Source organism: Vittaforma corneae, assembly GCF_000231115.1.
Source record: "Vittaforma corneae ATCC 50505 unplaced genomic scaffold supercont1.25, whole genome shotgun sequence".
NCBI classification, from domain to species: domain Eukaryota; kingdom Fungi; phylum Microsporidia; family Nosematidae; genus Vittaforma; species Vittaforma corneae.
Window position 1 is genome coordinate 12,314 of NW_006889858.1, and position 25,689 is coordinate 38,002.

A 25,689-nucleotide genomic window follows, 5' to 3' on the forward strand; every position below is an offset into this window, starting at 1 on the left:
ATGTATCAGTTTTTATTTTGTACTTTTTTTGCGGTTTGCAGATTCAGAAAATCTGAAAGTCTCTTTGAGCAATCCTCTCTTTCCCTTTTCAGTCTTTGTTTTACGAAGTAGTCATTTTCTTTCTCCAGTCTTTCTTCAATTTCCAGCTTTTTCTTTTTCAAATCCTCAATTGGGAACGAACTTGCACCACTAATCTTTTCCTGGAACAGCTCAATCAGACTTTTCTGTCCGTATATTGTCTCGTTCTTCCTTCCCAGCAGCTCCATCGCCTTTTTCAGCTCTGAGTTGAAAAAAAGTAGCTCTTGCTTTAGCTTGGTATTCTTTTCTGACATCTTATTAACAATTTGAGTCAAATTCAAGTTTTCATCTTGGAGTTTGTGCTGCGTCTGCTTTAAAGATTCAACCTGGGAGCTCAGATGTTTAACCTCGAACATATTTGCTTTTCTTTCGAACTGCTCTATAACTTCATCCTTCTTCATGGCCTCCTCTCTTAGATCGTCAATGAGCTTGCATTTGCTATAAACCAGGTTCCTTATCTCTTTTAAGATATCCTCCTCCAATAAAGATTCGAGAGCCCCTGCTACTCCATAGTCTTTATGTATCTTCACAAGCTGGTCTTTAATATTATTATTTTCAGCAGCTAACCCATCAATCTGGGCCTTATGGTCCCTGCTCTGTTGGCTAATCATGCTCCTCATTCTTTCATTTTCCTCCGCCTTTTTCAGAAACTTGCTTTCAATGTCGTTGTAGCAGCTTCTTAATAAAACTGCATTCTCCTTGATAGTTACCAGTTCCTGTCTGATATTTATCAGAAATCCAGGTAATGTATTGTAAAACAGTCCCCTCATACAGATAGGACATGTTCAGGCCTACGTCTCTCAGCTGTCGAAGTGTATCTAATGCACCCTTGGAATCATTCACAGTCAACAGCCCATGAGTCTTTTCTAGCACCATCCTCTCCATACTTCTGTCCTTAGAAAGGGAATCTATCTTCATGTTGAGTGTCCTAAACAAATCAATTATAGATTCCATGTACACATTTGGATTGTCTTCCTTCACTGTTGCATCTGCAGTATCAACAATCACAAAGGAGTTCATACTAAAGTCTCCATAGATGGTCTTGGATGGTGAGCTGAGGTGCATTGGTGTTTCTACAAGAGAGGGCGAAGATATCTTAATGTCGTTCTGTGCTAGATCTTCTAATTCGTCGTCTGACATGGGGATGAGTTTTTTCAGAGCCTCTTTATTGTCCATACAGAAATACAAATGGAAAAATATAAATGAAATGGCATAAACACCGTACATAAATATTGATGCAAAGCTATATTTAAGCTGAAAGTGATTTAGTTTGTATTATTCAAGCAAGCTTTCATCATCAAACAACTCCCAAGCTTCAACGCGCCAGGCAAATGGGGGATAGTGCAGATGGATGTTTAGCAATATTAAGTCGAGGATTGGCATATCTAGAAGATTGTTCCTCATTTACATTCGGTTAGTGTTGTCCTATTCACACTTCTTTAGAATGTGCCGTACAGTCCATTACATGCAAATTTGATGGCGCATCAACTGATATACAAGTGCTACTGGTCCTGTACATCAAATCAGTAGTGATCTTGCCTGTTGGTAAAATTGTTAATCTGATTCAAGGCAAATACTCATATGCTGCTTGCTTTAATACCAATTACAACGTCTGCTAGCTTTATTTTGCTTTTGTGGCTGGCTGTTCTGATCAATTCCGCCGACATCTTCTTATCTGTACTTCCACGTGTCTTCTGCCATCGTCCCAAACAATGTTAGCAAGATGTCATGGCTCAGATAAAAAACAGTGCTTTATTCTAAGTTCCTGGCTCCGCCAATCCCATTATGTTTGCTCTCAAACATATGTCAAAGTTTAACCCATGGCTCATTATGGAGCAAATAATAAAAATGTTTATTTATAAATCAATGTAACTTTGCTGTTATATTTACCTGTTTTATTACAGCGTTATCTTTCTTTGTGTTTTATTTTTTGTTTCAAAATGAAAATAAAAATACTTGCCGGACAAACACCATGTATCAGCCAACAATACGTGAATTTGCTTCTCTCTTTAAGAAAGTATTCACTGAGATAATCCTGAAGTATAGGTATGTTACGGCCACTGCTGTTGTATTTTCCATACTAGCGTTTATTTCAACGTATTTTTTCACAAAAATAGCTGAAGCTTCTTCGATATTGCTCGACAAGTCTAGCACCATCCCTTTTGAAACTAGGCTGGCAAGTTTAACGAAAACAACGCTAATTGCTGTGTCTTTGAGGTATATCCCAGTTGCTATCTTCACATTTCTCGTCCAGCTAATTTCCAGAGACAAGTTCGTTGAGGATCTTGAAAGATATATGAACCTTAAATACACAAAATTTCACAGGAAAACACCGGGAGAGATTAGATTCACAATATTCCTTAGATCCCTTTCATATCCTATCTGTGCGCAAATAGTAATATTCGATTTTGTGACAATCATCGGGACAACACTTTTTACATTCATAAAAGCATACAACGACATCAATTTCTATGCTGCATGCATATTCCCTTTATTTCCTGTTTTATACGGCATTGCCACTCTGATTTTTCTTAAGTACAGACTGATGTACAACACCCGTAATTTGGAGGAGCAGGAAAAAACATCGGCACGTATCTACGACAAGCTCTCAAACTATGATGTTATTAAAACATATAACCTCGAAGCAGAGGAAATTTTATCTTTCCGAAAAAGTCTAAAAGATCAAGCTGATTGCCAACTACAGTCCGATATATTCTTTGCAAAGGGAAAGTATGTTATCCGGTTCATAACAATGCTTCCGTATGTTATACTTGGGCTTTTTTCATTCATTTCTCCTAGTACAATGAATGGAAAGATTCTTTTCCAGGCCATTCTTCTTTTCTCGTCGTTATCACTGCAAATTAAAAAAATGGGCATTCAAATTTCAAGACTAGCCAATTTGTTAAATCAAATACGATTTGATAGCATCGAGGAAGATCCTCCAAAGATCACCAGCAGGCAGAAGTCAACATTTAAAAGCACGATCAGGTTTGTTGGGGTTAATTTATATCACGGCGAGACCTGTATCGTGGAGGATATCAATATAACCATAAGAAAAGGAGAACGGATAGCAGTTGTGGGAAATAATGGCACTGGAAAAAGCACATTCATTAAATCCATTCTTGGATTTACGGAATATACCGGGGATATTCTGATTGATGATATTAGCCTGAAAGATCTTCCCAATAGATCGATTTTCAGTCTTATTTCATATATCCCCCAAGATGATTTTACATCAGATGACACAGTGCTGAATAATTTGAAATTGGGAAACAAGGCTGCAAGCAGGGAGCATATTGAAAGTAAAGCAAGACTATTTGAGGCGCATGATGCCTTTGTTGGTCTTGATAATGGATATGATACTGAAGCAGGAATAAAAGGTAACAGATTGAGTGGCGGGCAGAAACAAAAGATCTCAATAGTTAGGGCGGCAGTGAAGGATGCCCCAATATTTATATTTGATGAGGCAACTGCTGCAATAGATAAAGGATACGAAAAGACGGTTATGGAAATACTTCTAAGCAAGATGAAAGAAAAGACCGTTTTAATGATTATTCATCAAAAAGATTATCTTGAAAGCTTCGATAAGATTATATTTCTGACCGACGGAAGGGTTGAAGCCTGTGAAGAATACCACAGCTTGATTGCAAGTAACGAGAAGTTTAAAGAGTTTATTGGAGCTACAGCTAAGGAGTAAGCCATAGTCGTCAAAAGGCGGCTCTTGATTAAATAGAACTTTATTAAAGATACTCTTTATACTTCAATGTAAGCATGCTTTGCATGGGAAGACTGCCAAGTAGATCTGAAATAGGCCACAACGGTTAGTTCGTTGATAGAGTAAAAGAAGGATCCCAACGAAATGTATCCTAAGAGAAAATTTGTCTTTTGTATAAATTTAATATCGAGAACATTTGACAGATAGCTTGCAGCTCAGCTACTCTTCAACTTGTTTGGACTGTAGTTACTCACATTCTCAATTTGGCTGAATATGCCCTCAACATCAATGTCTCTTTTGTCCCCAAAGAATTTCCTAACCTCGTTGTGGTCTTGGGTTTTCACAATGTAGTTCAATTTAGGATCTTTTGTAAAGAGTGCTGGCACAAACTTCTTATCTTCACTCTCAAACTCGTCTTCGTTAGAGTAAAATGGAATCACTAGTTTTGGAACATACTTCTTGGTATCTGCAACAAATATTTGTGCATCAATACTTCTTTTATAAAGAAAATGAGCATCAATCTTTTCATTTTCCATCTTTACCTGCTGCTTTCGTGACGCTTGCTTCGTAAAAACCTGGTACTGAAGCTCCTTTGATGGCTGCTTGGAGGGGTCTACTAGCTGAGATTGAGATATCCTGTCGTCATAGTTCTTCATTGCCATTTTAAATTTGCTTTTAATCTCATCTCTTCCATTATATACAATCGTGTCCTTCTTCTGGATTTCCATTCTCTTGCCATCAGGTAGCTTAATCTCAACATCTTTTTGCCTTGAAGCTTCAAGGGCACGCTTTGTCGTTGACTCGAGCATTGTCTGGCTTGTTTTTTCTTGCTCTTCTCTCAGTAATTTTCTTTCGTTTTCCATGTGAATACTCTGATCAACAAACTGCTTTTCAAGCAGCGCCTTTTCCTCCATAATCTTCCTTATTTCCTCAGCCTTTTCCATCTGCAATCTCTTTATTTCTTCTTGAATCTTTGCCATTTCCAACCGTCTCATCTCTTCCAGCTTTTTTCTTTCCTCAGAGATCATCGTCTTTTCAGCCTCAAGCCTTATGGTCTTCCGTCTGTACTCGTCTTCAAGAAACTTCCGCTCATTATGCATTTTCTCAAGATGGATCTTCTCCCGCTCAGCTTGCAGATTCCTCTTATCTTCTTTAATTCTCTCAAACTCCTTAGAGATAGTCTCCTTAAGCAGCTTTAAGTCGCTCAACTCCTTTTCAATTTTTTGAGAAATCTCTAAATTTTCGTTTTTCATTTTCTCGATATTTTTTCTTTCTTGCTCTATCTTGCTGGTTTCACTTGCTTCGGCCTTCCTGAGTCTAAGTTTTAACTCTTCAATTTCCTTTTCATATTTATTGCCAAAGTTCTTGTTTTTCAAGAGATCATAGTACAGAACAAGGAAGCTTCCAACCGCATCCGTCCTTCTTCTCTTAAAGCAATCTTCTTCGCCGCCAATGACTTCAAGCTTTCTTTTTATAATCATCCTGCCTGTTCTTCTTCTGGCCTTTCGTCGGAACTCACTGTTAATAAAACTTTGATTGATAGAGCTGTTGAGGTAATTAGATGGATTCTCCAACATTGAAAAATTGTCCAGCTGTGCCTGTTTAGTACCTTTTTGATCGGCATAGTTAATATTGTCCGTACCAACTGACTGCTGAAGACCATAATTAGTCATATTCAGGCTGGCAGTCTGAAAAATAGAGTAAGAATTTCTTATATCAGTTGTTTGTGCATCAGTTTGTATGGTGATAAGAGGCGCAGCCCTACTTTCCACATTAATGCCATTTTCATTTTCAATTGCGAGTGAAGTGTCCGGCTTTGAAAACTTGGTGTAGTCAAAATTTTCAAATTCATTTGCATTTTCGGCAGATGTGCTGCCATCTGCAGTAAAGCTTATTGACCTATCTACACCTTGCACATTTGTACTTATAATGTTCTCTTTGTTCTCCTCTTTACACTCTTTGTTTTCTTCGGTATTTTTTATTGTGTCAGAAGGACTTTGTGGGGTTGTGGAACTTACAATATTCTGTGGCATCTGCATGCTCTTAACAATCTGCTGATACTCGGTCCTGTAGCTATCCAATATCTCATTCAACTTGACTGAGTACTCTGATAGCATTCTTTTTTTGAACTCCATTGAGGTTGGATAAAATTTCAAAATAAAAGGTAGTAGCGAAGGAAATGAAACTAAAATTCGTAGAAGAGACTATCAGGTTATGCACGCAGGTGTAATTTATAGAACAGCAAAATTTATTGTCCATTTGAATATAAGAGCACTAGCAGTTTAGCCACAGCTGCTGCCTTTGATCCGATACATTTCCTGCTTGGCGGATCCAAAATGCAGGCTTGTACGGCAATTCTAGTTCCGCCAGAAAGTAGAGCTTAATAAAAGACGCGGCCATAGATTCCATTACGATCTTGTTATCTGGAGTGCAGTATTTGCAGCTTTATGCTACTATGCTTTTAGGTACCTTCCTTCTGTCTTTGTCTATTGGCTTGGCAGATTACCCAATCTTTACACCACCTTTTCTGCTATATTGATCTTTGCAATACTGGAAAGTGTCCTGTATTTTGGACTAGTATTTCTTCAGGTATGGCCATGATGCATCTAATCCATTCACATAAGCTCTGTGTAAATTTAATTCGTGTGAAGCATGTACACTTCTAATTGAATCGCTATGCCACTCTTTAGGCGCTTGACAAGCCACACTGAAGCTAGAATTGTCCGCTGTTGAATTTGGTGATGTAAAGTAAATCGGTCACGCACTTGAATAGTAACTAATTCTTTGGTGCTTTGGCAGTGTCTACATTATCCATCGAGAAGTTGGATGGAAGTAGATCACTTACTTTGTGTTAAATTTTTTGTAAAATTTTATTTGTTTTGAAATTACAGCATTTATGAACGAACCTAAGATGTAGAGCTGAAGCCTCAATGATCCTGCAATTATACAACATAGCAAATCACAGGCATTGCATATATAGCATACATCTCTCTTGAATTAAAATACTGCCTTTTTCGTCCCCCACATGGGATTGTCCTATAGCTCGGGAATTCCGAATATAAAGAAAGATAGAATCCTCGCATTCATAGAAAAGGACATATTCGTGCTGAACAACTACGAAACGGTTCCCTTTAAGAACAAGAACCATGCAATAGAGTGTCTAATTCCTTACCATATTTTCCACTTGACAGCCGATGATATAAAGTTCAGAGGATCAGATGTTGAAATAGATATCAGAACGGAAATAGATGTGATGAAAACAAAGATTAGCAATATGATCAAGGAACACACATTTGATGATGAAGGATTTACGCCGCAGCTTCTACTTTATCACGAGCAGAGAATCCTGAATTCAATAGCCCAGCAGGCCAAGGCAGCTCAGCCATCTAAGAGAAAGAAGTATGCGGCCGACAAGAGGTTTCTCAAAGTTAGAATTCCCAGAACTGATCTTTATCGCGTGCATGGGGATTTTCCAAAATTAAGGATTAAAATAGACAAAGACTGAATAAATAGCTAGAATTTTACTTGTTGGCTTTAGTCTGTAAATTCCATATCCTATCAGATTGTTACTTATATTGTAAACAGTAAGTAAATTAATAAAGTAAATACTGGTGGCTGTAGTTGACCTGTTCGTGATTCTATCCGAAGGCATCTATTTATTACCTAAGTGTTTTATATATGAAAATAAGATAAGTAAAAGAGTATAGGAATATTAATGCGTTTATTCAGTATAGAACTGTTTAAATGCTTGGTAAAACGGAGTATCCTTGAGCAGCTTTGCACAAAGCTCGTAGTCCTTGTTCTTATAGCCAGCCAGAAAGGCCAAGTTGTTTCTACCATTTTCTTTGGCTTTTTTGGCCACATATCCAAGATACTTTTTATCACCAAAAGCATCCGTCAAGAGTAGACTGTCAAGATCGTTGGACTTCAAAAAGCACTCGGAGGCTCTATTAAACTCGCCAAGACTTAGAAACCTTCTTCCCAATTTTTCATATTTTATTAGCGAGTTGGCATTTTTCAGGGCATCTTCAAGTCTATTCAGCTTAAGCAAAATCTCGAATCGTTGATTTTCATCAGTACACAGCAGAAGGGCCCTTTCGTACAGTTCCAAAGATTCAAAGAAGGATATTGCTTTATCTCTAAAGCTTTCCATCGGCTCAGGATTCAGTCCGTTGAAAAAGTCCCGTTTAAAGCTGATGAAGTCCATGTCAATGAAGTCTGTCTTGATGCCATTAGAGTATAAAATATGGTCTTGTCCTTAATACCTATAATTTGGCCATAATGCTTCAGGTGCGACAGATGCACCTTGTCGCCATCAAGTATGAGATAAAACGTCATATTTACAGTGCTGAAGATTAGTATGCCATCGTGGTCTATAAAGTTCTCGACCCTGTGCTCCAAAACACCAACTTCCTCAAGCTTAGCATTAAAAATATGAATTTGATCGCCAAAAAGTATAAAATGCTCATTAACAATGATAGCTTTCTGAACAGTAATGTCAAATTCATGCACAAGTGTAATGCGGCTGTCAATAGAATACAGTGCAGTCTTCTTAGCATTGGCAATCATCTTTTTAGTATTTGAATATAAAAGTCTGTTAATATCCAAATGCATCTTGGTCTCAACTTCGTTTCTTGATACAAACACAACATCCGAATCTTTAAGATATACAAATCTATCTGTATCGATAAAGCATAGATCCCTTCCGCTATCCGAGTATTTCTTTCTCATTCCCAATACCGAATACACATTAATTTCCAGATTTCCCACAACAGCTATCAATTTGCCGTTTGGACTTGACACAAAATACTCAAATGGCCCATCAAGTGTGCCCAATTCTTTATAGGCACCAAGCTCATCAACCTTAACACTGAAAACCTCGCTTCCAATATTGTAGAATATCTTATTTTCCCGTAGAGCTGCAGTCGGCGAAGAACTCAACTCCTGGAACACACTCAACTCCTCATCAGATCCTACAAATATTTTGCCCTCTTTGACATACAGATCCCACACTCTTCCCTGCATGTTCAAAATATCAACAGTTTTAAATTCATTATTCCAGAATCTGACGGTGCTGTCCTCAGAGCACGAAGCAAATCCACTCTTGAGTGGCTTTACCGTGTTTACGTTCTTTGTATGACCCCTCAGCACTGCAACTGGCAGCGGCCTTCTTACATCCCATACCATAACAGTACAGTCATCAGATCCTGTAACAAAAGTCTCTGGATTGATAAAGCAGACGGAGTTAACTCCTTTTTCATGTCCCTTAAATACCTTTAGCAGCTTATTGCTTGCTACTGAATACATTCTTATCTTTCCATCCAACGAAGCTGTAAAGAAGTGGCTACTGTCACTGGGGTAAAGACAGGCATCCATCACAAAGTGCTTAGAGTCTTTATACTTGTTAATCATCACTATTCCGTCGGCAAGCTCCATAGTTTTGTTCGGTTGTCATCAGAAACAGTGATTATTCTTTGGTTGCACTCATCTACAACTATTTTTCTTATAAAGTCATCGTGCGCCTTTACTGTCTCAATAACTGATAGATTTCCCAGATCTACAACAAGAATGCAGCCCTCGTCATTTCCAACCAATATGCAATCTTTAGACGGTACAATCACGGCCGTGCGAATGGGTACTTCACATATCTGAGCAGACTTTTTGATGTTAAATGTTTTTGGGTCATACAGCCTTATTTCCCCCGTAAAGAGACAGACTAGAATATCTGGGTAGTTTGGATGGCTTGTAACACACTTCACCCTTGGTGTTCTTGTTTTAAATATTGCCTTTGTTTGTACTTCCATGCCCTGCTCTTCAAGAAAATATTTTCTTACAAAAGCAGCAGTGATAAATGCATGTGGAATATTGAGAGGATGCGTGCCCGAAATTAGGTTCTACGGCACCATTTTGAGCTACGGCTGAAGGCTCATGAAAAGCACTGTAGAAAGTGGGCAATGCTTTTTGAATAGCAGAAGTATGAAGGAATTTGGGTGGTTTGTACAAACGGCATTGCGGTAGCTGCATTTTTCAATATAAGTTCATGAATCCTCATTAAATCTAATAATAGCAATAAAATGGTTCCTTTGTATTTAGTTTTATTTATTCTGAATTCAAAAGATGCTCTGCTTTGCTATTTAGCTCTTCCATATTTTCCAACTCCAACAATATTTCTTCTTTGTTCATGTCCTTCAGTTTCTCGTACAATGAAAATGCCAGTTCTTTCAATTCCGTAAAAACACTCATAGCCTTCATAACCTCGTCCTTAGTAGCCAGTCTACTATGCTTCTTCGATAAGTCAACGATAGACTTGAGAATATTACAGAACTCGGCATAAGTGTTTAGCTGGTCATTTACTTGCAGCGCCTCCTTAAATTTTTCTGTTTGCAGCACCATGCACTCTTTGAGGAGCCCTAAACTTTATGTGTCTAATAACTTAAGCAACCAGTAGTTGATGATGATACTATCTATGATATGAAAAAGAACAACATGCATGGTGTTTGGGCATAAAATTACTCTCGTGCGGAAATAGCAAACACTATTCAAATGCACTTAATTTTTAATATTTACCTTATGAAATTGCTATTACCTGAACATCGATTAATAATAATCCCTTCTATGATCATGTTCCACATTAATGGTTGATGAGGTGCAGCCACGTGCCCATTCATACATCCCCTTTTTTGTTTTTAACAAATTATATACTACCCCTAAATGGATGCTGTACATAGGATTGAGCTTGGACCATCACTTGATGCCATAAATAACCCACTGCACACCCGGCCACAACGTGCCTGTCCAGAAATTTCTGCTGTTGCATGCCATATCATCCCAGACGTTGCAATTTTGGATCAAAAATTAAATTTACTAGATTTGGATATTGTAAGAACCCATTTGCTGAACGAAGGACGCCTCTCAATCAAACAGATCGAGAAAATACTAAATGACAGTGACACAGTGCTAAGGAGCGAACCTAACTTATTAGAGATCGGCACCAAGTGCTATATTTTTGGGGACATTCATGGACAATTCTATGATCTAATATCTCTTCTAAATTCATTTGATCTAAAGACCCAAACCCTCTTGTTTCTGGGAGATTATGTTGACAGGGGGCAGTTCAGCGTCGAAACATATCTTTACCTGATGCTGCTCAAATCTCATTATCCCCAAAACATATATATTTTGAGGGGAAACCATGAGAGTGAGAAAATGACGTCGTATTTCACATTTAAATCAGAATGTCTGTCTAAGTATAATATTTCAATATATAACAGATTTGTAAAATCATTTAAGGCTCTACCAATTGCTGCTGTCGTTCAAAATATAGCCTTTTGTGCGCATGGGGGGATATCTCCACACATGAAAAAGATTTCTGAAATCAACACCATTGACAGGTTCAAGGAAATTGTATATAATGGATTGTTTTGTGATGTGTTCTGGTCCGATCCACACGAATACTATGATCTAGGGGATGGGAATGCCCTGGGAGTACAATGACAGAAGACGTTGTTCAGTTAAATTTACATATGAAAACGTCAAACGATTTCTGGACAATAATAATTTATCGATGGTTATCAGGGCACACGAGGTGCAGGAAAACGGATACAGACTTATGAAAAGCTACAAGGGGTATCCCAGTGTTGTTACAGTGTTTAGTGCACCATCGTACTGCGATGCATACCAAAATGATGGGGCATATATTGAGTTTGATATGGGAATAGTCGCAATCAACAGTTATAAGGCCGTGGGTCATCCGTTTGTTATTAATGGATTTTTCGACGCAGTGAATTGGAGCTTGCCGTTTGTTTCTGAGAAGTTAGTAGAGTTTACCTTATCCATATTTGCCGAACTGGATAAGAAGGATACTCTGGACATGACAGATGTACTTGTGTCTGGAATGGTGCTGATGAGAACAGAAAGGGAGGCTATAGACGAGTTTGAGAAGGATGAATCTCTGGAGTGTGGGCTGTTGTCAACGATAGAGGACGACATGGAGTTCAATGAGGCTAAGGAAAAGGATGCCGAAAACGAAATGATGAAAAATAAAGAGGAACCATCAGAAATTACAGTTGAGGTGTCGCCCTCGATGCAGAATGAAAGCCTTGGAGATGTTTCTAAAGAGATAAGTAAGTTAGATGCAAAAAGAACTGAAGAAGTAGTGAACAAGATTGAGGTTGTTGAAGAGTCTGACAGGGAGAGAATAAGAGTGAAAAAGAAAAAGAGCACGTCCAGCGGCATGTGTAGACTTCTATGTGGAAAATAGCCAATAATTCAAACCAACATTTGCATGTATAATGGCTTGTCTATTTATCAATGGGAAACTAAGTGGCTGGTTTGCCAGAATATAAAAATAAATTACTCAATTCAAGTACATTAACTAATCCCTATTTAGTGATGCTTGTTTTAAGCCTTTATTGCAAATACCTAAACATCCCTGAAGAAATTTTTTAAAATTGAGTTAAAAGTAGTCAAGTGAGCTTTTATTCAGCAGTAAACACCGGTTTCCAATTTCCAGGCAGTACACTCGTCTCCTTATAATATCTAACCAGCCTGTGAACTCTTGAATTGATCAAGTTGAGCCTGTATTTAGCATCGTTATCCTTCCTGTGGCTAAGAAGATGAAGTCTGATAACATTTGACTTTCTGATAAGCGAGTTGAGATCCTCTGGAATAATGGGGGCACAGTTGTTCTCCTTACAAAACTCCAAAATAGTCTTTCCAAGAATGTCCTTTGCATTTCCTACTCCGTACTGGTCTCTCAGAAGATTCCCAATGGCAGAAGGTACCATTCCCTTGTTGGCATGCTGGATGATATCCTTTTTGATTTCGTAGATTGGCTTGGTCATAAAAGTAGGCACTGTGGTAGATAGCGGCTTCATAGAGATAGACTGGCCTTTGCCAGCGGTGTGCATTCTTGCCATTCAGGGGTGAAAATTTTGCAAAAAATTTGAAAGTAAAGGAGGCGAATGTGAAAATAATATAGAAACATTGACCAGCACAGGACAACGAACAGTACCATAGTATGAGGATTGTAAGTGTGCTTTAACAAATGTGTGGTAAATTAAGAGTAGTAAGAAGCGTGTACAAATTTAATCTAGCATAAAAGTAATTGCAAGCAAATATTGTCTACCAAAGACTATGCTCTATCGTTGCCACGCCAACAAGTGGTTTTACAGGCATTTTTGTATATTGAAAAATAAAATATAGCCCTCATGTACGAAAACTTGATAGCATTTCTACTGGGAAGAAAGACGGAGCTGACCGAGGAAGATCTAAACGATTTTATGGAGCTGCTTGTAAAGGCCTTGAATGTTGAGGAGGAGTACGAGACACTTGAGAAGCAGACAGTGATTGAGAATATTGTTGATTCTGTAGCAATCAAAGACCAAAATGAGAGGAAAATAATCTCGAGTGCAATTGAGAATATTCTTGAGCTTGAGGAAGAGTCTACTGACACTGAGGAGAGTGAGGACATCTTCGCTGACAAAAGCGAGGATGCTGTTCCATTAAAGATGAGAAAGATGAAAAGAGGGGACTTTGGAAGAGCAAAGACAGAAAAAGACAAAAGAAAATCCAAGAAAGAAGCGAAGGCCAACGATGGGAATAAAATGGAAGCTGAGGCTGATAAAAACAATGGGAGCATTGTAGTAGATAAAAAAATAGAAGAGAATCAGAAGAAGGCAAAGGTAAATGAAGAAAAGGAAATCAAGCCTAGCCAAATATTTGTGAAAGATAACATTGCAAATGCGACTTTGAACTATCCACAGTTTGACTTTGAAATTGGCGAGCTTGAAGAAAATCATCAATCAGGACCTGAGTTTTCGTTCAGGCTGGATGAATAATATGACGGGCAATGCTTGTATTCAACAACAAGAATATACTGTTGAAAGTAGAGCCAGTGGTATTTGCCAGTCACGTGCTGTTTACAGTTTACCTCTAACATTTAACGACATTGCCAGTGCAGATCAATAAAAATATTTGATGTTTTCAACATCCAAGTTTTAACAGTCTGGACTGCTTGCCATAATACTTAATAAATATTGTCAAAAATATAATCCCAGTCACAATTTTGTGTTTATACTTAGTTAACTCATGGTGAGTGAATGTGGTAGCATAGTGCTGCATTTAAGATATGAATAATCACTTTTCCGGTCAGCCGTTGTGCTGTTCACCACACCATGCTTATTTGTTTATCTGTCATAAAATTGTCGGGTTTATTTATTTGAGTGTCCTTATTGTCTACAAAATTTTCAATAAAAATTTAAAAAATAACCACCCCAAATGCATCGCGGAGATTCTTCGAGAGAGAGCTTCAGAGATGGAGGTCGGCCAAGAAGAGATTCCTGGAATAATAGGAGACGCACAAGTTCTGGCAGACCATTCGGTGGTGATAACGAAACCGCCATGAATCCAAGTGAGGAACCAGTTTCGTTTGAGAAAAACTTCTATTTTCCGACAGAGACGTTGAGTGAGAAAGAGGCAAGGGAGCTTAGAGAATCTAATAGAATGAGACTTGTGGGAAATGACATTCCGCTACCTATACGGAGCTTTTCTTCAGTGAGTTTTCCAGAAGAAGTATTAAGGCATTTTGAAGCAAAAGGATATGCCAATCCCACGCCCATTCAAGCACAGGGATGGCCCATGGCCCTTAGCGGGAGAGATATGGTTGGTATTGCAGATACTGGTTCTGGCAAGACGATTTCCTTTGTGCTTCCAGCACTAATACATGCCCAGAGCCAGCCGCCACTGAGAGAAGATGACGGCCCCATCGTATTGATTCTAGCACCAACTAGAGAATTGTGCACCCAAATAGAGACAGTAGTCAGGGAATACACTCCATACTATAATTTGAGAAGTTGTGCGGTTTACGGCGGAGCATCCATAGTTCCACAGAAACGGGCTTTGAAGAGAGGAATAGAGGTATTGGTTGCTACTCCAGGACGATTAATTGATTTGCACAAGCAGGGGTTCTGCCCACTTGGCAGAGTTACATTTCTGGTTCTTGATGAGGCAGACAGAATGCTTGATATGGGATTTGAGCCGCAGCTCAATGCTATTATTCCACAAACTAACGAGAATAGACAGAATCTCATGTGGAGTGCTACTTGGCCGAGGGAAGTGAGAGCCCTTGCTGCAAACTACATGAAAGACTACATTCAAGTCACTATTGGAGATGAAGACTTGAAAGCTAACGTCAAGATAGTCCAGAAGGTCGATATAGTAGATTGGCAGGATAAAAAGAAGAAGCTTCTGTACTATCTACAGGACTTTAAGACAAGCAGAGTTATAGTGTTTTGCAATATGAAAAAAACCTGCGACACTTTGGAAGATTATCTGCTTGATAATAGATTTCACGTGGCAGCACTGCATGGTGATAAGTCCCAAGCGGCCAGAGATACAGTAATCCAAAATTTCAAGTCAGGAAGAATATCTATACTTATAGCCACTGATGTGGCAGCCAGAGGATTAGACGTAGAGAATGTGAAGTGCGTTATAAACTACGATTTTCCAAAGAACATTGAAGACTATGTTCACAGAATAGGAAGGACAGCCAGAGGATCCTCTTCGGAGGGGCTGGCGTATACGATGTTTACGGGTGAAGACGCGCCCAATGCAAGAAAGTTGATTGATATAATCAGGCAGGCGAACCAGACAGTGCCAACAGACCTTGAGAGCATGGTGAGGAGCTCACGCGGACGTGTCCTGCAGAGCAACTACAGAAGCAGTAGTCGTTCCCAGCACGGGTCGGATCGCAGAGGCTCATTTGCAGGTGGATATGGCGAACGGCCAAGACGATCGTTTTATTAAAGAAGTACGATAAATTTGTTTACAGCTCACGAGAATAGAGATTAAATTGATAGATTTAATTTTTAAAGGCTTGTGTGATTATGTGTTTTCCATACGGTACAAATTGGTTATATTGATAGTTTGCTCAGCTCTCTGAACCAAATGGTCACAATGCAGATAATATGATGTGGATGTCGACAAGACAAGCAAGCGTTAGTGTTCTAATGGTATGATTTTAGCCTTCCAAGCTGACGGCCCGGGTTCGATTCCCGGCTAACGCATCGCATAATGTCTTTTGTCAAATTGTTTATTAATGACACCATTTATTTATTACGGCATTTTAGTTGAGATATTTAACCATATAAGGCCCCTCAAGCATATAGCCTAGTTTTGCATAGTACTTTCTAGTTCCAACACCCGAAATAATGGCCATTTTGCTGGACTCGTGCTCCTCCCTGGCTATCCTCTCAGCTTCAGATACAAGCATTGATCCAAAGCCCTTGTGCTGGTACCTTTCCGAGCTTTTATGCTCAACCGGCACTGCACTTCCATAGACATGTAGTTCCCTGATTATAGAGCAATTGCCATTCTGAACATTATAATGAGCTTCGTTACATTCATCCCCACGTGTTGTCTCTTCATTTGTGCCAACCAGCTCAGGCCGGAATGTCTTTCTTCCGCATTTTCTCAGTCGGAGTAGTCCTATCAAAATATCCTGCTTGACATCCTCGTAACTTAGGAATGTCTCCCATCCGTCGGATGCAGCATAATCTCTTCGCACCAGCGTTATCTCCTCCGGAATAACATCCTCGTGAATATTCTTTATGCCCACCTCTCGTGTTCTCACATCCCTACATCTTGTTTTGTAGTCTTTCATCCTAGCCAATGCCAGCTCCCTGATGTTTCCATGCTCGACGCCTGAGCTTACCAATGTCATGGGAATATCTCGCTGTACCCTGTACACCCTTGTCCAGGGTGGGACATAGCTGAGTATCCTGGCTATAAACTCTACTAACTCATCTGGGGAATAGCTTCTATATAGGCCATTCTTCCATAGCTCGTACAGCCCCGTATCTTTTATTACAAGAGTGGGATAGATCTTAAGCCCATCACTCCTGAACTTTGGATTGTCAAAATACTCCATGAATTGGGCGTAGTCTCTCTTTTTGTCTACATTTGGTAGATTAGGCATCATGTGCGCCACTATCTTGTATCCACAATCCTTGGCTAGCGAGAAACATTCACAAACACTAGCCACAGTATGTCCTCTATTTGTGTCCTTAGCTACATCCTCGTACACACTTTGCACTCCTATTTCAATCCTGGTGCATCCGTAGGACAGCATCTTGTTTAGATGTGGCTTTAAACAGTAGTCTGGCCTTGTCTCAATAGTGATTCCAACACATTTCTGCTTGCTCTCCGCAGATGCTCTCACTGCCTCTTCAACTGTTGATGAACTGTGCCCACTAAGTGCATCGTGCAACTTCATAATGAATTCATTCTTGTAGCTGTCATGCAGAGACATGAATGTTCCTCCCATAATGATATATTCAACTTTGTCCGTGCTATGTCCCAGATTCTTTAGCTGTTTTAGCCTATCTCTTGCTTGCTCAAATGGATCGTACCTCGCTCGTATCGCCCTCATGCTTGTGGGCTCATATCCGGTGTAGGACTGCGTTGAGTACTCAAAAGAAGAGTCGGGGCCACCGGGGCAGTATACGCAGATGTTTCCAGTAAGTGCAATGTGTGGACATCTATGAGGAATACACATCACTGCCACTACAGCTACTCCAGACGCTGTTCTCACAGGCTTAACTCTTAACGAAGCTACTAGATCTTTATATTCAGAAGGAATGCAGGAAATAACATCCACCATTCTGGGCATCATGGAAAGCTTGTAGTTTCGGGACACATCTCTCATTATTCTAGTTACATCTACCTTTGTATTTTGCTTGTACTTTTCTACAATCTGTTGTGCTATTTCTGAGCAGGCCAAAAGAAAGTTTGTCATTTTTCTTTCTGATGGGTGGTTCCAGATTCATTTATAACCAAAGACAAGGAGAGTTGAACAGTATTGTATAGCCAGTGCTTTTATTCTTCATATTGAGGATGAAAGGATTGATTTGTTGCTACGGCATGTTGTTTCTTTATTTGGACTCGATCTTAAAGTTTCTGGGCACAATCCCATACACCACAAGTGCTGCTGAGTTCAGAAACTTGAGCTTGCATACATTTCTATTCACAAAAATTGACTCCAAAACATCCTTTCCTTCAAAGAAATCCTCCAGAAATGCCAGCGTGAGCTTATCCAAATCCTTATCAGTCACATCCCACAAATTTCCCAGTAAAATTCTTTTCTTTTTAAGGTGTCTTAAACAGAATCCATTTGATTTAAAGTTTTGAATATGAATTAGTTTGCAGGAGCTACAGCCAAACAGAAACAATAATTTAGGCGTGATGCTGGGGACGTCAAAATGCTTCTTTCCAGTCCCATGCCCAAAGTACATGAAGAGCTCGTTTTTATAAAGCAGACGCATCTCTTCGGGATCCAGGGATCTTCCAATAACACCTTTTAGAAAATCTTTATCAAAATTTTTTGAGTCTAAATATTCAAAAATTGTTGATCGAGTATTTTGGAGGTTGTTTGCAGGATCAAGCAAATAGAATATTGATTTAATATCAGAAACACTAGTGTGAAAAGAAAAGTCTTGCGTGAGGATTCGCATGGCTGGCTTGTCAAAAACTGCTTCAAAGGGAAAGAAAGCAACAGAATCCTCTAAGATCAACAGCAGTCGGCTGCTATTATCTCCATCTGTTTCTTCATTTGCAGCATCTTTCTTATTTTTAATACCATCTTCTGTCTCAATTCCAGACACCCCTTCTTTGCAATCGTTAATATTGTTATTTATTCTACTCCTGAGCTTTCTTATTAGCTCTCCCAAGCTCTGGTCTAGCCTAATTCTTGTTGACCACCAGTACTTCTTGTCCTCTGCTGTGACTGCATTCATTGAAAGCACTTTCTGGTTCTCAGCCATAACATTTTCAAACTCGTCCACCACATCTTTCCAATAAATACTCAAATAGCAGCCATCACTGCATTCTCTTGGATGATCTAGTGATACTGCCTTTAACACATTGTATATGTACAGTTTGTCGTTATGATGAAATATAAATATAATAGCAAACCCAGGAACTAGTTTCCTAAAAGTCTTAAAAAATTGAGCAAGGTACTCCTTGGTGCAGTACACCTTGCTATACAGTGATATTCTCTGGAAACTTGTAGACAGTATTTGTCTAACCAAAAGCTTATTTTCAAAATTTCTAGAAATTACATCAACACCAATATTACCAATGGTGGGCTCTACTTTGTCTAAAGGAAATTCCACCGTGACAAAAGGCGTCAATGATGGAACCCCTGCATGCCTTTCAAGTAACAGTTTGCAGTTAAACCCAAACTCCCAGTCATAGCCACATGCTATTTCTAAAAATAAGTCCAGGTAGAAGATGGATTCGTGGAATTCAAGAAATAGAAAGTGGATATAGGCCAGATGGTTATAAATGATTAGTTTCCCCTGCACTGAAGAGGATTCAACCAAGGACAGCAACTCTGCCCGTGCGTCTCTCAGCCTACCCTCATTTACCATTGATATAGCTAGTCTTAGATTTCCAGCAATCTTCTTCGAAACATCTTCTAGTCTTGAGTACCCACCAAAATCATTCCAGACAACTACAAAGTTCCCGTTCAAAATTTTTCCCGACAAAATTCTGGCAAATATAGAACTTAGCACTCCAGTAGATTCTATAGGTGGCGTGCCAGACTGTATTGAATAAAATGTACTTCTTGTGCTATCATTCATACTACCAACGTCGAGGTTGTTTTCATTTTCGGATGCTTTTGTCACCACCAATGCTATTCTCTACATTTAACGTTCTAGTATTCTTCAATAGTATGTCCTTGCCAAGTAGCTTCTCAACTTTATACTTTATATCACCTGATAGCTTATGATACACTTCAAATATTCTCTCATCCACTACCGACAGATACTTGAACTTGATGTAGCAAATCCCCGCCACTATTTCGGGATCTTCTACATGTCTCAAAAGCCGCATTAAGTCAGAACTGTACCTTTTATTAAGAATTTTGAGGATGAATTTGTCTAAAGAAGGAAAATATGCATCCTTCAAATAAATCTGCACCTGCTTAATTATTTCAACAGCCAGACGCACAGTCTCTGGGGTGGGGTCACTGGCAATGCTAGATACAATTGCAGCAGCAAACCCAAGTTTTGTTTTGCAGGTCTTCTCGCTTGGAGGTCTTTTAGATTTGTAAGACAGCTTTTTCAGTATTTCGAATTTCAGAGTCTCCGAGAATTCCATTTTCTTCTTTTATTTTTGAGGGATGAAATGAAAGACTCTTTGTCGCCGAAACCCAAAAGAATATGGCTAGCCTTTACAGTTGAATATGCAAGCGCTTCCTGAACAGGGTCACTGCACGATGTGCATGTTGCACTTGCTATGTATCTTAATAGATATCGAATGTGAAGACACCTATCTCGCAGATGGCATTTACTAAATATAAATAGAGCTGTGTCAAACATCTCGAATAGTCAATAATTAGGGCCATTCACAGTGTTTCCACAATCCTCAAAGTCAACTGTTTCCTAGAAAGGGTAATAATGAAGTAAACAGCCACTCAATACATTTAGACAAATACTAATTCACAAACCTCTAATTTATTCTGGGATCATCCTCAATCACTGCCTTTATGCCAATAGTTTGCCTAACTTAAATACTACTCAGCATATCTCCTGTAAACTGCTCTTGCCTGACTCTTCAATGGCTCTTCCATTTTACTTGCTAAGCTTGACAGGTATTTCAAATCTTCAATAAATTCCCCGCGATTTTTATATAAGTTATTTGATAATTTAAGATTGATAAGAGAATAATTCAAAATAGGCCTCTGCATAAACTTATGCGCTCTGGACAGCCCAAACAGCGCCTTTAAGGAGGGAGAGTACGGAATGCTTGATATATTCAGAGATGGGTACGATAGTGCAATCATAGACTTTAGCACCTCCCTCTTATTTATAGTAACCGTCATTTCACTAACATTAGATATTGCTCCCTTTAAGTACTCTGAACTTCTGCAATACAGCACACACTCCCTCTTTTTAATATTATACTGATCAATAGTACAGATAATCCCCCTGGAATGAGGATATTCATAGATCTTCACTGAGTATGCTGAGTCAAGCTCCAATACTAGATAGGGAATTCGGCCAATGAATTTGTACTGGCGGGAAGTGACGATGTAAACGCCCGACTCTCTGGGATATGATTTAGAATAGGGCATCCTGGGTTCCAACCCCATAAATTCTTCATATGCACGAAGGTTGAAGTAAATTTGTGTCTGGACGTAAATAGAACACACCGACAGCCAGTCGTGTGAAAAGCTAGTCAGTAGCGTTTCAAAGTCGGGATCAATGCCCTCTTCGCTTGTTGAGTCAGACAGCAAAAAAATAGATCTGTCATATGTGGATCGGACATAGATATCGTTAGATTCAGATTTTCTAAGCCTCTTCATTTTTTTTCTGGATCCATCAACACTGTCACCAAAATTTCTATTATTGTTAGATTCTTCGCCGATACTTGACTCCATTGATGCATTGGATTTACCATTAGCATTTTCCGAACTGTCAACGAGCTCCCCTGCCTCAATATCTGCACACTGTCTTTTTCCAATATCTTTCCTCAGAACTCGTCTAGGCTCGTTCATGGACTCATTCAAATGACTGTCGTTATGATCATTCACAGGGAGTAGCCCAAGACTTCTTCTCAGCATCCTTTGATTCCCGACAGTATTGCTGGCACCACCAACTCTATTACTGTTAATGTTGACTATGACAGTGTCTAAGATGCTGCTATTAAGATTGCCAGTAACATCATTTCCAACATCGCTTTTATCACTGTCTTCAATAATAAATCTCCTTGTCCTACGAACATTCCGGTTTGCATTACTATTACTCTCAGACTCTATCAGTCTTCTATTGGGCGAGGCGTCTGTCTTTCTAAATCCCCTTAGCTTTTTTATCCTCTGTCTTCTCATAGAGCTTGAGGTGCTTGAGGACACTGGGCTTCTTCTGAGTCGTTTTGGCCCCACATTCAAAGTTGAGGATTCCTCACTAGCAACAATAATGCTCTCTGAGATCTGCTCGTCCGAATACTTACAACTAATATTTTCTTCGGTGGTATTAGATTCAGACATAATATACGTCTCATCATCACTCTCCTCGGATTCATCATTTCCATTTATCTCTTCTATCGGATCCTCTTCTATTGGATTTTCATAAAGCTTAGTGAGATATCTTCTCTTAAATTTATTTTCATTTAGTTTCAGTTTATCTAAGGACAAAATAGCTAAGTCTTCGATTTGAATGCATCTGTTTTTAAGCATACTTGAGGAGAGAATGTAGGGAATTCTAAGCCAGTTGGTGTTTCTCTGTCTATAGAAGTTGACAGTCTCATCATTAGTACCCGAATCACTGGTGATATTGGAAGCTATTAACTCAGTGTTTTGATTGTTATTTTGATTTGCATCAATTGTTTGTGCGCGTCTATCAAGATCTGACATGAAAAATTGCTGCTCTGGAACAATAATTGGCTCATCAATCGAGTATGCTCTGATAATTCCTTGATCATCACAGGTTACAAGAAACCTACCATCATCACTAAACTGACAGTCATTCAGACTAATAAATATATCCTCAGAATATATTAAATTAACACTAATGCCCTCAAGTTTGGCATTGGTAACAATATAGCTTGGTCTGTCATTGCTCGTGCATCTATAGTGGATTCCCTTGGACTGCTCTATGTTGTCACATTCAGAGCTAGTCTCTGGATGCTCCTTGCCTATGCTTATTTGATAAATACTCAATCTAGTGCCCACAACAACGAAAATATTCTCGGTAGGATGGGAATATATTGTGCCAACCTCTCCCTTAAAAGAAAGAACCAGCTGGTCGTCCTCGTAGATCCTGATGATATTATCAGAGCATGCTGCCACCAACAGGAAGGATGGCAGAAAGCTAAGCCACTCAACAACATAGTCGCCATCAATCAAGTTTACATGTTTCTTCCAATATCCACTCTCGTGGCTTGCTCTTTTCTTTATGAAATTGCCTGCATTCGCTGGCCCCTCACAGTAGAAGGTATAGGAAAATATCTGATTCTCGTTAGATGCGGCAAACTTCAAAGCATTCTTGGCAGCACATAGTGTTTGGATTTTAAAGTCTTCCAAAACAATAACATTGTTCAAATCCTGGGTGTCATAGACCAGAAAAAAGGGCCACCATCCTCCGCATATAACTAGTCTTCCTCCGTCGGTTATGCATATAGATTTTATGCTTTCTCCTTCCATAAAAGTATTCTTTTTTTCCTCAATTATTTTCTTTGAATTGAATTCTAATGACTTTACAGTGCCATCGGCCAGAACAATGAATATCTTATGAGCGCCAACATTGATTGGAGTATTGAGATCTGCCATGTTATTTGCATTACTTAGCGTGCTGTGGTTGATAAATTCACAGAAGATGGCCTCGGAATTCAGATTGACAGAATGCAACTGCTTAAAGTCCTTTAAACTCCAGACATTCAACAGTCCCCGATAATCTACTGACACAAGCAAATCTCCCTCCTTATTTATACACAGGTCGCTAATCATATTTTCATGACCATACAGAGACTTTACCAGCATTCCATCGGGAATTGACCAGCACTTAATTATTCCATCAGCTCCTCCGCTAAATGCAAATCTACAGCTATTATCAAAGCATATTCTTTCAATCACTCCGTTGTGCCCCATTGTCTCAAAATACTTTTTGATCTTAGAAAAATACTTGACTGTGTATGGTTCCCTGTTTATTTCTATTTTCTTTAGCTTCTCTATTAGCACATCCCTTTTTACTAAGCTGTTGAGCAAGTCGGAAGCCTCTTCCTTTGTTATTCCAAGATTCCTATTCTCTCCCAATGCACTTCCGCATAGATTTCTAAAAATTTCCAGAACGTCGTCCTTTCTATGTTTTGTTTCTCCATGGGCCATCGGGTCCAAAATTTTGAACTGCCATATGTGTTCGTAATAGCAGCTCAGCTGAAGAACATCCTTAATGAGAGCTTAGCAGCCTGGAAACAGTCTATTTGTTGCTGGATTCTAAAGACTCTGTGGTGCTTGATCGAATGCAGAAATATTGCATTGCCTTACCATCAATGCTTTCATGGATTATTTTAAGCATAAATAGAGGTGCTGTTAAACTTGATGTTTACGTTAGAACCAAAACTAACCATAAAGTACTTGGCAATTGCATGGCCATTTATTTCCTGCATTCAGTGTTTGCTATTGAAGGCATCAGGCAGAGAATATGCCTGGAAGTTTTAAAGAATATGCAATTTTCATCCTTAAATCAAAATTGGGATAGGACTGTATGCAATCAAAAGAACAGTCATTGCACCATCCACACACTATTCCAACAAACAGATTTATTTACTAGTCTTAGTGATATTTGTATTCAGGCTTCAATTCATACGTGTTCTTGTGGTCTTTCTTATTAAGAACACATATCTCATTGACTATTTCTTGGATATATGCAACTGGCTGTCCACTGAAATCTGCCAAGTCCCTGACTGTCCATCTTTTGTGCTTCTCAAATGCATTGAAAACAATCTCCATAACATCTGTCTTTTCCAGCCTTTCTCTCTTTTTGTCTTGGAGCATCTGCTTCCTTTTCCTAGCAAGAATATCCATTTCCTTCAATGTACTGTATTTAGCACTTCTTTTAACCTCTGCAAAGTAATCAATAACCTTCACCTTTTCCTCAGTGCTCTCCTCAGCATTCTTCATTCTTCGTTTATATTGAAGATACTCTGAATTTAGCACTGGTCTTATGAAACACTCTTTGTTTATAATACCCTCCACGTCCATTGTCTCCTCATTTAATTCTGCGTTGTCTCTGCAGTGACTAGCAAGATACATGCATTTTCCCTTATCTTTTATTTCTATTATGTGCTCTGTGGGTATTCCTGTGTCTAGTAATGCATTTGAAAGCTTGATTTGGAGAGCAGGTGTCTCAGCAGGGGATGAGCGTCCTACACTCAATGTTCCAACCACTGACCCCTTTCTCAGTTTCAAAATTTGTTCTCCAAGATACTTTGGGACTTTTGTAAGCCAGACTGACAGCTTCTTCTTTTCACTGTTCAGACGCATAGAGCCAGTGGGGCCAAGAAGAGAACTGAAGGAAAAACATTTAGCTGAGGGCTTGAATATTTAAACAAAATTGTATGAAATGTTTTCCAGACTTAGTTCTTTATTGAAACCCGTGGCTGAGCTTTTAGGGCTAGTCTTTACAACTTCAACACACTCTTCAGTTTTGTCATAATATTATGATTTTTCAAAGAAATCCTGAAGTTTTTAGTGCCAAATTTTGAATAATAGCATGCTGAAAAAAGTGTGTGGCTTCTTGGCATCAGCCCAAATAATATGAAATAAAGCAACATATACTGCAGTTAAGAGGCACAGGATTGGCACAAATATCACACTGGGCAGTATTGGAATTTTCAAGGCTTGAGGAATTAATGTGCAGATATTGAATGCATTAGAACGTGCCACATATTTCTGAGAATGATCTGCACAGACGATAGCTATTTTCTGGTATCTTTAAAGGTTAAATCCAGCTGAAAAGTCGCATGCTAATGTTTTAGTATTGTCCCAAAATAGTAGAAATTGGCTTGCATATATCGGACTCGTCAAGTTTTTATTTTTGTACACATTCATAATCAGAACACGGCGTTTAAATAGCAATTTGGAGAATAATATCCGGTTTCTGAACGTTTTGAGATCGTCAAGCCTCCTCAAATATGCAAGTCTTATTTTCTAATATTTATTGTGAGATAGCCAGCGTTGCTTTTTACTTTTTAATGGTTTATCTTCTTGAATAATGAGACGAAAGGATTACAAGGCCGTCTTTATATCAGGCATATATTATACATTTTCTCGTAAGCTAGCTAGTGCCATACTAAACAGCGTTGTGTATATTGGTCTAGATAATATTTATATTAAC

The 25,689-nt window shown here is 38.9% G+C and overlaps 18 protein-coding genes and 1 non-coding gene across 19 annotated transcripts; 7 read left to right on the forward strand and 12 right to left on the reverse strand.

Annotated features, from left to right (window-relative positions):
- Positions 1-5: 5 nt before the first annotated feature.
- VICG_02021 (uncharacterized protein) lies at positions 6-698 on the reverse strand (the record flags this gene model as incomplete). The annotated part of the gene is made up of 1 exon (XM_007605404.1): positions 6-698. One exon carries the CDS (start codon positions 696-698, stop codon positions 6-8), a length of 693 nt encoding a protein of 230 aa, XP_007605466.1.
- A 37-nt stretch (positions 699-735) lies between these two features.
- VICG_02022 (uncharacterized protein) lies at positions 736-1,305 on the reverse strand (the record flags this gene model as incomplete). Its single annotated transcript, XM_007605405.1, has 1 exon — positions 736-1,305. The coding sequence occupies one exon, from the start codon at positions 1,303-1,305 to the stop codon at positions 736-738; it is 570 nt and encodes a 189-aa protein (XP_007605467.1).
- Positions 1,306-2,050: 745 nt separating this feature from the next.
- VICG_02023 (uncharacterized protein) lies at positions 2,051-3,775 on the forward strand (the record flags this gene model as incomplete). The annotated part of the gene is made up of 1 exon (XM_007605406.1): positions 2,051-3,775. The coding sequence occupies one exon, from the start codon at positions 2,051-2,053 to the stop codon at positions 3,773-3,775; it is 1,725 nt and encodes a 574-aa protein (XP_007605468.1).
- A 233-nt stretch (positions 3,776-4,008) lies between these two features.
- Positions 4,009-5,928, reverse strand: VICG_02024 (uncharacterized protein; the record flags this gene model as incomplete). Its single annotated transcript, XM_007605407.1, has 1 exon — positions 4,009-5,928. One exon carries the CDS (start codon positions 5,926-5,928, stop codon positions 4,009-4,011), a length of 1,920 nt encoding a protein of 639 aa, XP_007605469.1.
- An 890-nt stretch (positions 5,929-6,818) lies between these two features.
- On the forward strand, positions 6,819-7,298 carry VICG_02025 (uncharacterized protein; the record flags this gene model as incomplete). The annotated part of the gene is made up of 1 exon (XM_007605408.1): positions 6,819-7,298. One exon carries the CDS (start codon positions 6,819-6,821, stop codon positions 7,296-7,298), a length of 480 nt encoding a protein of 159 aa, XP_007605470.1.
- Positions 7,299-7,514: 216 nt separating this feature from the next.
- VICG_02026 (uncharacterized protein) lies at positions 7,515-8,000 on the reverse strand (the record flags this gene model as incomplete). The annotated part of the gene is made up of 1 exon (XM_007605409.1): positions 7,515-8,000. The coding sequence occupies one exon, from the start codon at positions 7,998-8,000 to the stop codon at positions 7,515-7,517; it is 486 nt and encodes a 161-aa protein (XP_007605471.1).
- On the reverse strand, positions 7,958-9,229 carry VICG_02027 (uncharacterized protein; the record flags this gene model as incomplete). The annotated part of the gene is made up of 1 exon (XM_007605410.1): positions 7,958-9,229. One exon carries the CDS (start codon positions 9,227-9,229, stop codon positions 7,958-7,960), a length of 1,272 nt encoding a protein of 423 aa, XP_007605472.1.
- On the reverse strand, positions 9,208-9,597 carry VICG_02028 (uncharacterized protein; the record flags this gene model as incomplete). Its single annotated transcript, XM_007605411.1, has 1 exon — positions 9,208-9,597. One exon carries the CDS (start codon positions 9,595-9,597, stop codon positions 9,208-9,210), a length of 390 nt encoding a protein of 129 aa, XP_007605473.1.
- Positions 9,598-10,504: 907 nt separating this feature from the next.
- On the forward strand, positions 10,505-11,287 carry VICG_02029 (uncharacterized protein; the record flags this gene model as incomplete). Its single annotated transcript, XM_007605412.1, has 1 exon — positions 10,505-11,287. The coding sequence occupies one exon, from the start codon at positions 10,505-10,507 to the stop codon at positions 11,285-11,287; it is 783 nt and encodes a 260-aa protein (XP_007605474.1).
- Positions 11,262-12,053, forward strand: VICG_02030 (uncharacterized protein; the record flags this gene model as incomplete). The annotated part of the gene is made up of 1 exon (XM_007605413.1): positions 11,262-12,053. One exon carries the CDS (start codon positions 11,262-11,264, stop codon positions 12,051-12,053), a length of 792 nt encoding a protein of 263 aa, XP_007605475.1.
- A 217-nt stretch (positions 12,054-12,270) lies between these two features.
- On the reverse strand, positions 12,271-12,711 carry VICG_02031 (uncharacterized protein; the record flags this gene model as incomplete). Its single annotated transcript, XM_007605414.1, has 1 exon — positions 12,271-12,711. The coding sequence occupies one exon, from the start codon at positions 12,709-12,711 to the stop codon at positions 12,271-12,273; it is 441 nt and encodes a 146-aa protein (XP_007605476.1).
- A 291-nt stretch (positions 12,712-13,002) lies between these two features.
- On the forward strand, positions 13,003-13,632 carry VICG_02032 (uncharacterized protein; the record flags this gene model as incomplete). The annotated part of the gene is made up of 1 exon (XM_007605415.1): positions 13,003-13,632. One exon carries the CDS (start codon positions 13,003-13,005, stop codon positions 13,630-13,632), a length of 630 nt encoding a protein of 209 aa, XP_007605477.1.
- A 439-nt stretch (positions 13,633-14,071) lies between these two features.
- VICG_02033 (uncharacterized protein) lies at positions 14,072-15,598 on the forward strand (the record flags this gene model as incomplete). Its single annotated transcript, XM_007605416.1, has 1 exon — positions 14,072-15,598. The coding sequence occupies one exon, from the start codon at positions 14,072-14,074 to the stop codon at positions 15,596-15,598; it is 1,527 nt and encodes a 508-aa protein (XP_007605478.1).
- Positions 15,599-15,787: 189 nt separating this feature from the next.
- Positions 15,788-15,858, forward strand: VICG_02292. The gene has a single exon. It is a non-coding gene; the product is annotated as a tRNA-Gly (tRNA).
- Positions 15,859-15,917: 59 nt separating this feature from the next.
- VICG_02034 (ELP3 family histone acetyltransferase) lies at positions 15,918-17,588 on the reverse strand (the record flags this gene model as incomplete). Its single annotated transcript, XM_007605417.1, has 1 exon — positions 15,918-17,588. The coding sequence occupies one exon, from the start codon at positions 17,586-17,588 to the stop codon at positions 15,918-15,920; it is 1,671 nt and encodes a 556-aa protein (XP_007605479.1).
- Positions 17,589-17,724: 136 nt separating this feature from the next.
- VICG_02035 (uncharacterized protein) lies at positions 17,725-19,485 on the reverse strand (the record flags this gene model as incomplete). The annotated part of the gene is made up of 1 exon (XM_007605418.1): positions 17,725-19,485. The coding sequence occupies one exon, from the start codon at positions 19,483-19,485 to the stop codon at positions 17,725-17,727; it is 1,761 nt and encodes a 586-aa protein (XP_007605480.1).
- Positions 19,457-19,954, reverse strand: VICG_02036 (uncharacterized protein; the record flags this gene model as incomplete). Its single annotated transcript, XM_007605419.1, has 1 exon — positions 19,457-19,954. The coding sequence occupies one exon, from the start codon at positions 19,952-19,954 to the stop codon at positions 19,457-19,459; it is 498 nt and encodes a 165-aa protein (XP_007605481.1).
- A 415-nt stretch (positions 19,955-20,369) lies between these two features.
- Positions 20,370-23,678, reverse strand: VICG_02037 (uncharacterized protein; the record flags this gene model as incomplete). The annotated part of the gene is made up of 1 exon (XM_007605420.1): positions 20,370-23,678. The coding sequence occupies one exon, from the start codon at positions 23,676-23,678 to the stop codon at positions 20,370-20,372; it is 3,309 nt and encodes a 1,102-aa protein (XP_007605482.1).
- Positions 23,679-24,125: 447 nt separating this feature from the next.
- On the reverse strand, positions 24,126-24,836 carry VICG_02038 (uncharacterized protein; the record flags this gene model as incomplete). Its single annotated transcript, XM_007605421.1, has 1 exon — positions 24,126-24,836. One exon carries the CDS (start codon positions 24,834-24,836, stop codon positions 24,126-24,128), a length of 711 nt encoding a protein of 236 aa, XP_007605483.1.
- Between the last annotated feature and the right edge of the window lie 853 nt (positions 24,837-25,689).